The sequence below is a fragment of the Oncorhynchus clarkii genome, chromosome 6 (genome assembly GCF_045791955.1).
Source record: "Oncorhynchus clarkii lewisi isolate Uvic-CL-2024 chromosome 6, UVic_Ocla_1.0, whole genome shotgun sequence".
NCBI classification, from domain to species: Eukaryota; Metazoa; Chordata; class Actinopteri; order Salmoniformes; family Salmonidae; genus Oncorhynchus; species Oncorhynchus clarkii.
The window spans coordinates 72979946-72995371 of record NC_092152.1 but is presented as its reverse complement, the minus strand read 5'-3'; the positions used below and the strand labels follow the sequence as shown (position 1 = coordinate 72995371).

The 15426-nt window shown below is 44.7% G+C and overlaps 1 protein-coding gene across 1 annotated transcript; it reads left to right on the top strand.

Moving 5' to 3' along the window:
- The first annotated feature begins 181 nt into the window (after positions 1-181).
- LOC139411587 (serine/threonine-protein kinase ULK3-like) lies at positions 182-15081 on the top strand. The gene is made up of 17 exons (XM_071158139.1): positions 182-505; positions 736-901; positions 1103-1243; positions 1447-1567; positions 1869-1964; positions 2303-2446; positions 2649-2731; positions 3121-3276; positions 3362-3467; positions 3658-3698; positions 3853-3955; positions 4353-4417; positions 4491-4569; positions 5581-5621; positions 12581-12628; positions 12726-12789; positions 13808-15081. The coding sequence occupies exons 2-17, from the start codon at positions 803-805 to the stop codon at positions 13822-13824; spliced, it is 1404 nt and encodes a 467-aa protein (XP_071014240.1). The 5' UTR covers positions 182-505; positions 736-802; the 3' UTR covers positions 13825-15081.
- Positions 15082-15426: the final 345 nt, after the last annotated feature.

Below are 15426 nucleotides of genomic sequence, written 5' to 3'. Positions count from 1 at the left end.
TCGGCTTGATGCTGCAATTGTAAAAGCCACATACATAGTAAGAGTTTTACTGTAGCAATGACTGATTACTATTTCAATAAACGTGAGGTTGTCTTCTCTGGATTACCTTTACAGATAAGGCTGAGTATTAAATATCAAACCGGTAGGGGGCAGTATGAAAAAATGTGCCATGGTTTGGAGCATCGACGAGTTGACGTGTTTTGCCAGCTGACAACGACAGCATGTTCACAGTGGAGCTAGCTAGCCATGTAAACAATCATTCTGCAACTCACAGGCACCGGAGTCTGTGTATTGGTGTGATTTGAATGTAACTGAAGGAGTGGGACGGTTGTTTGATTTTTGTTGTTTTATGTCGCCCCCCTTCCCGAAATTGAAATAATTTTGGTGTCAATACCATGTACTGTAGGTGGCGGCAATACACCAAGGTGTATGTATAGTCTGTCAATACAACTTTGAAGAAGAAGAATCATTCTGCAAATTCGGCAGTATTTATACTTGAATGACGGTAAATATTTGTATAAATATACACATTTCTGAGAAGTATAGAAGATGGGCTGAGTTTTTAAAAAATTATAATAATAATTGCTTGCTAGGTAGCAGCAAGTCAGCTCAACATACCATGCAATAGCCATTGTTGTAGACGTTCCTGTTTCACTTCAGTCTGGTCAGATATAGGCATTGCTTTTGTAGCTACATTTGAATTATATAGACCAACTTCCTCTATATATGTTCTAGTGCACTTTGCAGCAGTGAAGGGGTCCACAGCAGCTTTGATGCAACCGTGAACATCATCATCATCATCATGGCTTCGAGCTTCGCCCCACCGAAACTGGCTAATTTCATTCTCACAGAGAGGCTGGGCAGTGGCACCTATGCGACAGTTTACAAAGCCTACAGAAAGGTACGCCATTCGTTGCAGACCGAGTTAGCTAGCTACTAGCTAGCCTATAAGCACAACTACTTGCATAAACAACACAAGTAAATAGTAGCAACTTCCCTAATATAAATTACAGTTTTAAGACTTCCCCTGTAGCCTGGCTTCCAAACTGATATCATGTCCCAGACTAGAGCATTGTTCAGACTACTGGATCTGTGTGCGCAGGGGGACAACCGGGAGGTGGTGGCAGTGAAGGTGGTTGGGAAGAAGACTCTGAACAAGGTGTCTATGGAGAACCTGCTGACTGAGATAGAGATCCTGAAAACTGTTCGCCACCCTCACATTGTTCAGCTGAAGGACTTTCAGGTTTACAATCCATTTAATATTTAATCAGCCCAATATTTAATCAGCCAATCCCCACTCATATAAGTACATTTCATATAGGCTATCCTGACTCCCACATTGCTTGCCAGACAAGAGAGCACAAACTGATCAGGGACTCAGCAGGCTACATTTCACATCCTTGTCTGAGTGAATTGAGTCTAATTGTGTTCTCTGCCATTGGTCAGTGGGACAGTGAAAACATATATCTGATCCTGGAGTGGTGTTCTGGTGGGGACCTGTCCCGTTTCATCCACAGTAGGCGCTTGCTACCTGAGAGGGTGGCTCGGCTCTTCCTGCAGCAGATAGGTGAGTCACACCAGAGTCAGTGGTGCGTTGGGTATAAGTAACCTACATTATTTAGAGAACTATTTAATGATGTTGAGCAGTTCTCTCTCTCTCCCACTCTCTCTTTCTCTCTCTCTCCCACTATCTCTCTCTCTTTCTCTCTCTCCCACTGAAATCAATTCAATTCAGAAGACTTTATTGACATGGCAAGTTATATTACTTGCATTGTCAAAGTATACATATAACAAAAAATGGTGGGACCAACACCAATAAGGCACTCTCTCTCTTACTCCCTCTTCTCTTGCTACATGTCTGAAAACAGCCTGCGCTCTTCAGTTTCTCCATAATCATAACATCTCCCATCTGGACCTGAAACCCCAGAACATTCTGCTCAATGGTTCTGTTCTTAAACTAGCAGGTACAGCACACTGGCAAGTGCCACAATCACACTTACATACAGTATTCCTTATGGTCACATTTCTATCTTTATTCATATTTTGCATTTCATCACCATGGGACTGTGATATAGCTACGAAATCATAGCAGTGCCAATATGCCAGAGGTTATTGGTGGCACTGTCTCTGCGCTATTCAGTTGTGACATTTAAAATGATGGAATGCAACAGTTGAACCACTGAATCATGCATTAGAGGATTTTGTTATGCTGCTACAAGTATTACCAGGTGTATCACAGTCTTGACTGAGGCTAGTCTAGGGCACTGAGCATTAAAACATTTTTGCCCTATGCTGTTGTCAGATTTTGGCTTTGCAAGTTACATGTCTCCGTGGGATGAGCAGAGTGCTCTGAGGGGCTCTCCTCTCTACATGGCCCCTGAGATGGTGTGTCGACGGCAGTATGACTCCAGGGTCGACCTCTGGTCTGTGGGAGTCATCCTGTATGGTAAGAGCACAGATTTAAATGGATAACTATCTCATCTCTCCATGCAATTAAATAGAACACTATCTCCTCAAGAACACTCTATGCTCTCTTAAGCACAAACCAGACATTTCAGTGACATCAAACTTCAACGTTACTGCTTTGAATTATATTGCTTTCTCACTTACTCTTATCATTTATTTGTTGTTCTTACTTCTGTATGTAGAGACACTATTTGGCCGGGCACCATTTGCCTCCAGATCCTATGCTGAACTGGAGGAGAAGATCCGCAGTGACAAGCCCATCGAGGTAAGCTCTGTTACATCTATCTAAAGAAATGTGTGGTAGCAATGATTGTTCATTCTGTGACTGCTGTTAGAAGAATTATTCTTTCCCCTGTGAGTATTTTTGCCACCACATGGTGGCACACTTGCCCAATAAACCTTATCTCACAGTGCTTTCTTGTTGGAAGGGACACTCCTGTGCCGGAGTGGGTACTACACTCTCCTCCTCAATCCAGTGGTCAGGACAGAGTGTAATTAGTTGGAAGATAGATATAATTTATTCGACAATTAAAAAAATATAATTCCAGCCACAAGTGGAAACACTGCATTTAAAATCATCAAGGATAACACAAAGTATGTGTTGCAACTTCTTATAAAAACATTGTGGTTCTCTGGTTGTGTTGTGTGTCTCAGCTGCCTGCAGGGGCCAGAGTGTCCAGGAACTGCAGGGACTTACTGCTGCGGCTGCTGGACAGGGACCCTGACACCCGCCTCACCTTCACTCAGTTCTTCTCCCACCCCTGGGTGGACCTCGAGCACATGCCCAATGCAGAGAGCCTGGGGAAAGCGGTGTGTGTGTGCGTGTGGGTGCATGCGGGTGTGTGAAAGAGAGTTAGATGTATTGATGTGACTCCCTGTCTGTCTCCTCTTGCAGAAGGATCTGGTCCTGAAAGCTGTTCAGAAGGACCAGGAGGGGGATAGATCAGCTGCTCTGTCTCTGTACTGCAGCTCACTAGAGCACTTTGTCCCCGCCATTCACTGTAAGAGCAACATGCACAGCCCCTACCTGCCACAATAACTTATCTCAGGTCTCTCATCTATATAATGTCTAATTCCGTACCACAGTCCAACATCAACTGAAAAGTCATACAAGCTCACAGAACTGGAGATGACATAATCAGAACACTATTGGTAACTGTCTAAGGAATGTATCTTCTCTCCCCTTTCCAGATGAGACAGACAGACTGCGTAAAGATGCCCTTAGGCAAAAGGTACAGAGTACAAGTATATTTGGTCTATTGTATTTTCATACCCCAAAGGCTAGACTGAAATTATTTGAATAACATATGGCATGGATGAAAAACACATGCTATGGATGACATCATAGAATGAAGTGAATGACAGCAATATAAACCGTTCCTGCAGGTTAGTCAGTACGTGTCCAGGGCAGAGGAGCTGAAAGCTCTGGTGTCTGCAGACAACAGCCTCTGCTTTGAGCAGTTCAAGTCCACCAGAGACATCCTGAGAGGTAATACAGCTAACTTTACCTGCTGTACATCATAAATACCGTATTTCATGACCCTTATATAGAGGACCTAATTTAAACCCTACTTTATTTGAAGGGAACCTTCATAAGGACTTGATAACACATTCATAACTCAGAAGGAGCACGTTATCAAGTGTAACTGGATATTGAAAAGTACCTAGAGGCGGTGTTCTGAGAAGGCCTCAGGTCCATCTCTCCCTCTCTCTCTCTTCTCTCTTCTCTCCTCCCTCTTCTCTCTCTCTCTCCTCCCTCTCTCTCTCTCCTCCTCTCTTCTCTCTTCTCTCCTCTCTCTCTCTCTCTCTCTCTCTCTCTCTCTCTCTCTCTCTCTCTCTCTCTCTCCCCCCCTCTCCCTCTCCCTCTCCCCCCCCCCCCTTCTCAGAGATGTCCCGTGACCAACCACGGGTGCTGGCTGCTCTGGAGCTGGCATCTACAGCCATCGCCATGGTGAGTGAGAGTGGACTACTATGCCATAGTGGGACATCTTCCCTTTTCATAACACACTTGTATTCCATTCCAGGAGGAGAATGGGATAGAGGACCATGATACACTGGCTCTGTACCAGCAGAGTCTGGGAGAACTACTGCTAGCACTGGCAGGTAAGGTCAACTCACTGAAAATCCCACATAGACTATATTAGTCCTTTAGATGGGGAAAACAATGAGTCAGTCATCTATGCCACATACAGCGTCCGCTGCATAGACTCTAATAAACACAGGTGTGATTTTACAACCCTGCAGGGAGTCCGGGAGTAACACAGTAATTCAATCTCCAGAATTAAGAGGGTATTACATCAGAGACCGCAGCAGAGCCTGCCCTGAGTGTCTGCTGTGTCTCCAGCCCTCAGCTTTGGCTGGCTGTTATTGTTATTAAAGAGAGACGGTGGCAGTGGTGGCCCATAATGGTCTCCTCTCCTCGGCGCTCTGGCTCAGTGTCTGTATGTGGACTAGACTCCTCTAGGCTGTGGCCTGGTCTCTATTAGCCCTGACTCCACATGACCTCATCTGGGAGATGGTCCTAGTGGTGGAGGGAGGCAAGGCAGGCAGGCGGGATGGGGATGATGATGCTGGAGCCAGATGTGGCTTTGAGCTGTGGATGAGACCTGGTGCCAGCGCCCTGTGTGTGGTATAGAGCCGCTCGCTGCCATCTGGTTCCCATTGAGAGCCCAACAGTTAATTTCTCAGTGTTATTACACACTGGAAACAAATAAAAACTATTATCTATCTTAATAGAGAAGAGACAGCTTGAGTCGTTAAATAATCATGATGGATCGGGGGAACAGGACCGTGGCACGTCATCGAGACCAGGGGACTGTGGGAGAAAACATTGTCCCTTTTGGTTGATTACATTCCCTCCCCAGAATGCCTTGCTGCTGGAGAACTGGTCCCCTCCTCCTCAGGCAGGCTAATTGAGGAAAGGCTGCTTCAGTTTCAAGGGTTCTCCCTGAGCCTCAGTGGGCTATCACAACCAAACTGGCTCGGTAAATTACCCACTCTTGTGCAAACATGGGGATTGGGAGAGCAGTGATTCATCTCTTTATATTCTCTCCACCCACCCACCCTCCTTCCTTCTCTTTCTCCCTCTCCTCCCCCTCTATGTCTGTCTTCCAGCTGAAGCCCAGGGGCGCCGGAGAGAGTTGCTCCACGGTGAGGTGAGTTACTGGGGATGAGAGGGTTTCGGTGAGAAAGTGATCTGAGTTACTGGGGATGAGGTGGATGAGAGGGTTTAGGTGAGAATGTGAGATAAGTTACTGAGTGTGGGGTGAATGAGAGGGTTGAGGTGAGTTACTGGGGGTGAGGTGGATGAGAGGGTTTAGGTGAGAATGTGAGGTAAGGGGGTGAGGAAAGACCTGGTTCAGTGCTCACCATAACAGCACAGAGCACCTGAAGACATACACACACCAGGTCTCTGAGACCAAACAAGCACAGCTATATCTGGGACACAACACCCAGGAGCATTCTCTGGTAGTCACGTGAATGTTTCCCTGAATAAAAGCTACTAACGTAATAGATCAGTGACACTGCAGTTTGGTGTACATATATCACCCATATACCAGCTAATTCTAGGGCTACAATACCTCCTTTGCCAATTGGCCTGGACCCTTTATTGTCGACACGGAGCCCCGCCGATCCATCACGACTGGACTGCCGACATGATCGCCCAATGTGGTCTCAACAGGCTATTCTGTTACGATGTCGCCGAAGAAGCATCTACTAGCCCCGGCCCGCTAGCTTTTCTGAACGCTGTGTCCCCTACTCGCCTAGCGTAGTAGTGACTACTGAACTGCACCCTGACTCACCTATTGCTGCTCTTTTGACCCTATGATCACTCGGCTACACAGCTGATGCCCCCTGGACTGTTTCAATAATAGGTAATTTTGTTTACCTGTCGGCCCCAGCCTCGAACTCAGGTCCTGTATGTACCTAACTGACCCACTCTGTCCGTTCATCACCATTTACCCGTTGTTGTCTTAGCTCTCCTGATCAACACCTGTGATTGCTTTATGCCTCTCTCTGTCAATATGCCTTGTCTACTGTTGTCTTGGCTAGTTCTTACTGTTTTTATTTCACTGTAGAGCCCTCAGTCCCGCTCAAAATGCTTTAGATAACTCCTTTGTCCCACCCCACACACATGCGGAGACCTCACCTGGCTTAACTGGTGCCTCCAGAGACGAAACCTCTCTCATCGTCACTCAGGTTTACCTCCACTGTACTCACATCCTACCATATCCTTGTCTGTACATTATACCTTGAATCTATTCTACCACGCCCAGAAATCTGCTCCTTTTATTCGCTGTTCCCGACCAGTTCTTATAGCCTTTAGCCGTACCCTTATCCTACTCCTCCTCCTCCTCTGTTCCTCTGGTGATGTAGAGGTTAACCCAGGCCCTGTAGCCACCCCTATTCCCCAGGCGCTCTCATTTGTTGACTTCTGTAACCGTAAAAGCCTTGGTTTCATGCATGTTAACATCAGAAGCCTCCTCCCTAAGTTTTTTTTTTCTCCCTGCTTTAGCACACTCCGCCAACCCTGATGTCCTAGCCGTGTCTGAATCCTGGCTTAGGAAGGCCAACAAAATTCAGAAATTTCATCCCCAACTATAACATTTTCCACCAAGATAGAACTGCCAAAGGGGGTGGAGTTAGCCTGCAGAGTTATGTCATGGTTTCCAGGTCTGTGGCCAATCAGTTCGAGCTTCTACTTTTAAAAATCCACCTTTCCAGAAATAAGTCTCTCACTGTTACCGCTTGTTATAGACTCCCCTCATCCCCCAGCTGTGCCCTAGACACCATATGTGAATTAATTGCCCACCATTTATCTTCAGAGTTTGTACTGTTAGGTGACCTAAACCGGGATATGCTTAACACCCCGGCCGTCCTACAATCTATGCTAGATGCCCTCAATCTCACACAAATTATTATGGAACCTACCAGGTACAACCCTAAATCCATAAACACAGGCACCCTCATAGATATCATCCTGACCAACCTGGCCTCAAAATACACCTCTGATGTCTTCACCCAGGATCTCAGCGATCACAGCCTCATTGCCTGCGTCCATGATGGGTCCGCGGTCAAACGACCACCCCTCATCACTGTCAAACGCTCCCCAAAACACTTCAGCGAACAGGCCTTTCTAATTCGCCTGGCCCGGGTATCCTGGAAGGATATTGACCTGGGATGCCTGGTTATTCCTTAAGTGTTTTCCTCAACATCTTAAATAAGCATGCCCCATTCAAAAAATGTATAACTAAGAATATATATAGCTCTTGGTTCACTCCAGACCTGACTGCCCTCGAGCAGCACAAAAACAACCTGTGGCGTACTGCATTAGCATCAAATAGCCCCCGCTATATGCAACTTTTCAGGGAAGTTAGGACCAATATATACAGGCAGTTAGGAAAGCAAAGGCTAGCTTTTTCAAACAGAAATTTGCATCATGTAGCACAAACTCCAAAAATGTTCTGACACTGTAAAGTCCATGGAGAATAAGAGCACCTCCTCCCAGCTGCCCACTGCATTGAGGCTAGAAACACTATCACCACCGATAAATCTACGATAATCGAGAATTTCAATAAACATTTTTCTACGGCTGGCCATGCCTTCCACCTGGCCACCCCTACCCCGGTCAATAGCTCTGCACCCCCCACAGCAACTTGCCCGAGCCTCCCCATTTCTCCTTCACCCAAATCCAGATAGCAGATGTTCTGAAAGAGCTGCAAAATCTGGACTCCTACGAATCAGCTGGGCTAGACAATCTGGACCCTCTCTTTCTAAAATTATCCGCCTCAGTTGTTGCAACCCCTATTACTAGCCTGTCCAACCTCTCTTTCGTATTGTCCGAGATCCCCAAAGATTGGAAAGCTACCGCGGTCATCCCCCTCTTCAAAGGGGGAGACACTCTAGACCCAAACTGTTACAGACTTATAAGGGGCGGCAGATAGCCTAGTGCTTAGAGCGTTGGACTAGTAACCGAAAGGTTGCAAGATCAAATCCTGAGCTGACAAGGTAAAAATCTGTCATTCTGCCCCTGAACAATGCAGTTAACCCACTGTTCCTAGGCCATCATTGAAAATAAGAATTTGTTCTTAACTGACTTGCCTAGTAAAATAAAATAAAAATCTATCCTACCCTGCCTTTCTAAAGTCTTCGAAAGCCAAGTTAACTAACAGATCACCAAACATTTTGAATCCCATCGTACCTTCTCCGCTATGCAATCTGGGTGCACCTCAGCCACGCTTAAGTTCTTAAACGATATCATAACCGCCATCAGTTACTGTGCAGCCGTATTCATCGACCTGGCCAAGGCTTTCAACTCTGTCAATCACCGTATTCTTATCGGCAGACTCAACAACCTTGGTTTCTCAAAAGACTGCCTCGCCTGGTTCACCAACCACTTCTCAGATAGAGCAGTGTCTCAAATCAGAGGGCCTGTTGTCCGTACGTCTGGCAGTCTCTATGGGGGTGCCACAGGGTTAAATTCCTGGCTGACCCTTTTCTCTGTATACAGTGCCTTGCGAAAGTATTCGGCCCCCTTGAACTTTGCGACCTTTTGCCACATTTCAGGCTTCAAACATAAAGATATAAAACTGTATTTTTTTGTGAAGAATCAACAACAAGTGGGACACAATCATGAAGTGGAACGACATTTATTGGATATTTCAAACTTTTTTAACAAATCAAAAATTGAAAAATTGGGCGTGCAAAATTATTCAGCCCCCTTAAGTTAATACTTTGTAGCGCCACCTTTTGCTGCGATTACAGCTGTAAGTCGCTTGGGGTATGTCTCTATCAGTTTTGCACATCGAGAGACTGACATTTTTTCCCATTCCTCCTTGCAAAACAGCTCGAGCTGTTGGATTCAGGTCTGGACTTTGACTTGGCCATTCTAACACCTGGATATGTTTATTATTGAACCATTCCATTGTAGATTTTGCTTTATGTTTTGGATCATTGTCTTGTTGGAAGACAAATCTCCGTCCCAGTCTCAGGTCTTTTGCAGACTCCATCAGGTTTTCTTCCAGAATGGTCCTGTATTTGGCTCCATCCATCTTCCCATCAATTTTAACCATCTTCCCTGTCCCTGCTGAAGAAAAGCAGGCCCAAACCATGATGCTGCCACCACCATGTTTGACAGTGGGGATGGTGTGTTCAGGGTGATGAGCTGCGTTGCTTTTACGCCAAACATAACGTTTTGCATTGTTGCCAAAAAGTTCAATTTTGGTTTCATCTGACCAGAGCACCTTCTTCCACATGTTTGGTGTGTCTCCCAGGTGGCTTGTGGCAAACTTTAAACTACACTTTTTATGGATATCTTTAAGAAATGGCTTTCTTCTTGCCACTCTTCCATAAAGGCCAGATTTGTGCAATATACGACTGATTGTTGTCTCCCACCTCAGCTGTAGATCTCTGCAGCTCATCCAGAGTGATCATGGGCCTCTTGGCTGCATCTCTGATCAGTCTTCTCCTTGTATGAGCTGAAAGTTTAGAGGGACGGCCAGGTCTTGGTAGATTTGCAGTGGTCTGATACTCCTTCCATTTCAATATTATCGCTTGCACAGTGCTCCTTGGGATGTTTAAAGCTTGGGAAATCTTTTTGTATCCAAATCCGGCTTTAAACTTCTTCACAACAGTGTCTCGGACCTGCCTGGTGTGTTCCTTGTTCTTCATGATGCTCTCTGCGCTTTTAACGGACCTCTGAGACTATCACAGTGCAGGTGCATTTATACGGAGACTTGATTACACACAGGTGGATTGTATTTATCATCATTAGTCATTTAGGTCAACATTGGATCATTCAGAGATCCTCACTGAACTTCTGGAGAGAGTTTGCTGCACTGAAAGTAAAGGGGCTGAATAATTTTGCACGCCCAATTTTTCAGTTTTTGATTTGTTAAAAAAGTTTGAAATATCCAATAAATGTCGTTCCACTTCATGATTGTGTCCCACTTGTTGTTGATTCTTCACAAAAAAATACAGTTTTATATCTTTATGTTTGAAGCCTGAAATGTGGCAAAAGGTCGCAAAGTTCAAGGGGGCCGAATACTTTCGCAAGGCACTGTACATCAATGATGTTGCTCTTGCTACTGGTGATTCTCTGATATCCTTCATGTCCTTCTTTGGACACTGTGTTAACAAACCTCCAGACGAACTTCAATGCCGTACAACACTCCTTCCGTGGCCTCCAACTGCTCTTAAATGCATGTCAAACTAAATGCATGCTCTTCAACTGATCGCTGCCCGCACCCGCCTGCCCGTCTATCATCACTACTCTGGACGGTTCTGACTTAGAATATGTGGACAACTACAAATACTTAGGTGTCTGGTTAGACTGTAAACTCTCCTTCCAGACTCACATTAAGCATCTCAATCCAAAATTAAATCTAGAATCGGCTTCCTATTTCGCCCAAAGCCTCCTTCACTCATGCTGCCAAACATAACCTCGTAAAACTGACTATTCTACCGATCCTAGACTTTGGCGATGTCATCTACAAAATAGACTCTACTCAGCAAATTGGATGTAGTCTATCACAGCGCCACCCGTTTTGTCACCAATGCCCCATATACTACCCACCACTGCAACCTGTGTGCTCTCGTTGGCTGGCCCTAGCTTCATATTCGTAGCAAAACCCACTGGCTCCAGGTCATCTATAAGTCTTTGCTTAGTAAAGCCCCGCCGTATCTCAGCTCACTGGTCACCATAGCAGCACCCAACCTTAGCACACACTCCAGCAGGTATATTTCACTGGTCATCCCCGACGCCAACTCCTCCTTTGGCCGCCTTTCCTTCCAGTTCTCTGCTGCCAATGACTGGAACGAATTGCAAAAATCACTGAAGCTGGAGACTTATATTTTCCTCACTAAGCATCAGCTGTCAGAGCAGCTTACAGATCATTGCACCTGTACGTAGCACATCTGTAAATAGCCCACCCAACTACCTCATTCCCATATTGTTATTTATTTTTTGCTCCTTTGCACCCCAGTATCTTTATTTGCACATTCATCTTCTGCACATCTATCACTCCAGTGTTTAATTTCTAAATTGTAATTATTTTGCCACTATGGCCTATTTATTGCCTTACCTCCCTAATCTTACTACATTTGCACACACTGTAAATATACTTTTCTATTGTGTTATTGACTGTATGTTTGTTTATTCCATGTGTAACTCTGTGTTGTTGTTTGTGTCGCACTGCTTTGCTTTATTTTGGCCAGGTCGCAGTTGTAAATGAGAACTTGTTCTCAACTGCCCTACCTGGTCAAATAAAGGTGAAATAAAAAAAATCTATAACAATATCAGTCATATGACACTATAATTGTATCCACTGCACTAGCAATGGTCAGGTGAAATAGCCAAGCCTTTCCCTTGACATTTAGTTGGAGAGGTATACTCTTACAACAGTTACTTCAGTTAGTTTGACTGTATTAATATTCAGTGGTAAAGGAAAGTTATTCTTTTGTGTTTTGAGCATTTGTTTTGCAAGCAACCAGGTCAACAACACACAACAATGTTTCAACAACAAACCCCAGAGGGAGAGAGATTTAAAGCTGGGCTCATAGACCTCCCTATTTGAAGTTTTATGGGCGCTTGGCTTAAGTAAATTCAGATGCGGCTGTAATAATCGAACGCTGGGGAGGACTGCAGATCAAAAGCATGTGTGTGAGAACACAAAGAGCCCCGACTGCAGCTAGGAATGGTCTCCATGTGTGTTGGTTCATCTCTTGAGCACAGTTCAGCCTTTCTTAACTCAGGGCTGTAATTCCCAGTTCAATGTGCCTGGGCTTATCATATAAGAACACCAGCCTTGAAATAGTTGGAAGGTTAATACATTTATATTACAGCTGTAATCTTACTTTGGGTGTGATTTGATAGTATTACAGCCTTGGTGCTGAGGTTAATATGATATAAAATGTTGGGAGTCTGGGTGGATGCAGCCGCCTCTGTCTCGGTCAAGAAGATTATTCTACCACAACAGATCTGTCTTTTAAAGGGTCATTATAGGAGGCCATCCACCTTGGTCTACCCTCATCATCATCACCATCACCAGACGTTATAGATAGGAGAATGTGAATGACTGTGGATGGATTACGTACTAAACACCACCTCTCACAGATCAAGAGCCTAATGACCAGAGCTGAATACCTCAAAGAACAGATCAAGGTAGGAATAGCGATGACTTGACTTTAGATATTAGTAGATATAAAAATCCCACGCTAACATTTTGGCCCATGATTTTGAGTCTTTTTGTGTCTTTCAGATGCTAGAGACCCAAAAAGATGTGTCAATGGATAGAGAGCCTCTATCAGAATCTGTGAGAAGTTGTGAGTATTATTGTGAGGATAGCATAGTATTCACATTTCCCCTTAGATATTGTGTACGTGCTGGTGTAGGGGTGTGCGTCACAGAACGTCCCAGCACAGGGGCTTGCAGCTAAGCAGACTGGTCATTTACTTAACCAGGGGTTAAGTGAGAAGCTGTAATGAAATTTCCCTTCAGTGGAGGTTTAACCACTACTAAAATACAAGCTTGTTGTCTTACCATGCTGGCCTCCCCGTAGGAGCATCTGGATCTTTGATTTCAGCTCAGTCCTGTACAGCGCTGCCCTCTGACCTATTAATCCCACCTTGTGAAAGTGAGACTTGGTTATAACCAAGAAGAATAATCCCCCCCCCCCCAGTCACAACACACACATGCAGAACACAAACATGCACAATGCACACACTTGGACAACACACACACTAGCTGCGAGGGAGGGAGTTAGTTGATATATAGTAGAGCCAGACAATATCCTGTTTCGAGTTAGAAATTCCAGAGGAATTATGTGCAAAGGGGGTTCAATGAATTTGGAACAGATTCAGGTTTCATAAACATGGCTTGTTACGTTGCTGTTATTTTAACACACCGGCGGCCACAGTCAGCCATGTCATGTTGGCAACTCTCCAGCTGGAGGGGTCACAGCAATGCCCAAGACTGTCTGGCTGGTGACCTTAAACTACTACTACGCTAACTACAAACAAAGCAGTAAAGTCTAGGCCTAATGCTCTCAACTGTATCCTAAATGCCACCCTATTCCATACATAGCTCACTACTTTTGACCGGGCTGAACTATGAATGGAATAGGGTGCCATTTGGTACACAGCCTCAGTCTCTGAGCTTGTCCCATAATACAGGACAGTAATACAGCCATTCTACCTTTTTATTGCCATGTGTATTGAATACATTGGAAATCTTAATTACTCAACATAAATCTACTCACAGATCAGTACTGAGGTAAGCCATGTCTATATGATGATAATGCAGTCTCTAACACATCTGTCTGTCGATGCTCGCCCTCCTCAGCATGCTGTGTGCAGTGAGCCAGCCTGGCAGTAGGAACCAGAGAGAGGGTCCATCGTGCCTGCGGAGCCCCAGACCCCTGCACCTCTACGGGTCAGGCTAAGGAATCCCTCAGGCCTCTGAGACCATGGCCTCAGTAGTCTCGAGTCACCCTACTCGTAAGTCTCAATCATCGCGCGGCTGTTGTTTCCCAACAAAAGTGAGAAAGCCTGGAAATGGAGGCTATGGCGTCAGAGACAATCTACCCTGTTATTACTCTGCCTGGACATCAACTAGCAGCTTGTCAGCCTTGCATCCCCCTCACCAACACAACACTGAAGACTGTCACAGTCTCGAGTCACTGCTCAGCCTCAAAGCCCTCCTGCCTAACCATTCATATGGAAAGGCTGGACAGCTTGTATGCTAATACTGTACTGTCATGATAAACTAGTGCTGTATCATGTTGTTGTGTTATGTTGCAGGATGAATAAGGGTAATAATGAGCCTCAAATGCTTGTAGTTGCACAATAGATGGCGACTCAGAATGGCTACCCAGCATAGAAAGTTTGTCGTCTGTAACTGAAGGGAGTTATCGAAATGTATCATGAATATTTGGGAAAGCCCTTCTGTCGCCCCACACACACACACACATGCACACACACACAAACGAAATCCCTTTTCTGTGGCCTGACCACAGCCTCACCACGCTCCCTCTGCTGATGGAGCAGCCTCTACCACTATGAGAGGAAAACTGGAGAGGTGCGGCTGCAGCCTTATTTACTCTGTAGACTTTCATTTACTTTTGGGTTGGCACCGGTCAGGATGAAGGCATACAGTAGCAACTGTGAAGTCAAGGCGTGCGTCACAACTCAGCCTGCTTTAGTAGCCTGCCAAAAGGTTGGACATTTAGTGACAGGTTAACCGTTATTACTGTTGTGGGTCTTTTCCTTTCTGTTTGTTTTCAGTGAGCAAGGTTGTGTGCATGAATCTACTTTCAAGGGAACTTTTAGTATTTGTGAATATGCTGTATCATAGGAGGCGATCTGCTGTCTAATCAGGAAATTGAATGGTGTAACTGAAAAGGAAGAAATGTGTGTCGAATTGAGAACTGACAATTGTGTATTGTTTTTGTTGAAATATTTTGTATGGATATGATTTTATAAATTATTTATTACCTTAAAAGGCTGATTCAATTTCATTAAAATGGCTATGTAATGTGTTGTCATGGCCTGTATTCATTGTGTTTTGAGATAAAGCCCAAGATTGAGTAAATTAAAATAGAGTGCCTTTGGAAAGTATTCAGACCCCTTGACTTTTTCCACATTTTGTTACATTACAGCCTTATTCTAAAATGGATTAAATAAATACAATTCCTCAGCAATCTACACACAATACCCCATAATGACAAAGTGAAAACAGGTTTTTTGAAAATGTTGCACTCATTAACAAAAAAAACATACCTTATTACATATGTATTCAGACCCTTTGCAATGAGACTCAATTGAGCTCAGGTGCATCCTGTTTCCATTGATCATTCTTGAGATGTTTCTACAACTTGATTGGAGTCCACCTGTGGTAAATTCAATTGATTGAACAATATTTGGAAAGGCACACGCCTGTTTATGTAAGGTCCCACAGTTGAC

Bases quoted from the DNA above. Each gene is read 5' to 3' on its own strand.
- LOC139411587 (XM_071158139.1), top strand. From the start codon at position 803: ATGGCTTCGAGCTTCGCCCCACCGAAACTGGCTAATTTCATTCTCACA. The intron at 1,244-1,446 runs GTTTACAATCCA...GCCATTGGTCAG, and splicing joins TTCAGCTGAAGGACTTTCAG to TGGGACAGTGAAAACATATA. The intron at 3,277-3,361 runs GTGTGTGTGTGC...CTCCTCTTGCAG, and splicing joins CAGAGAGCCTGGGGAAAGCG to AAGGATCTGGTCCTGAAAGC.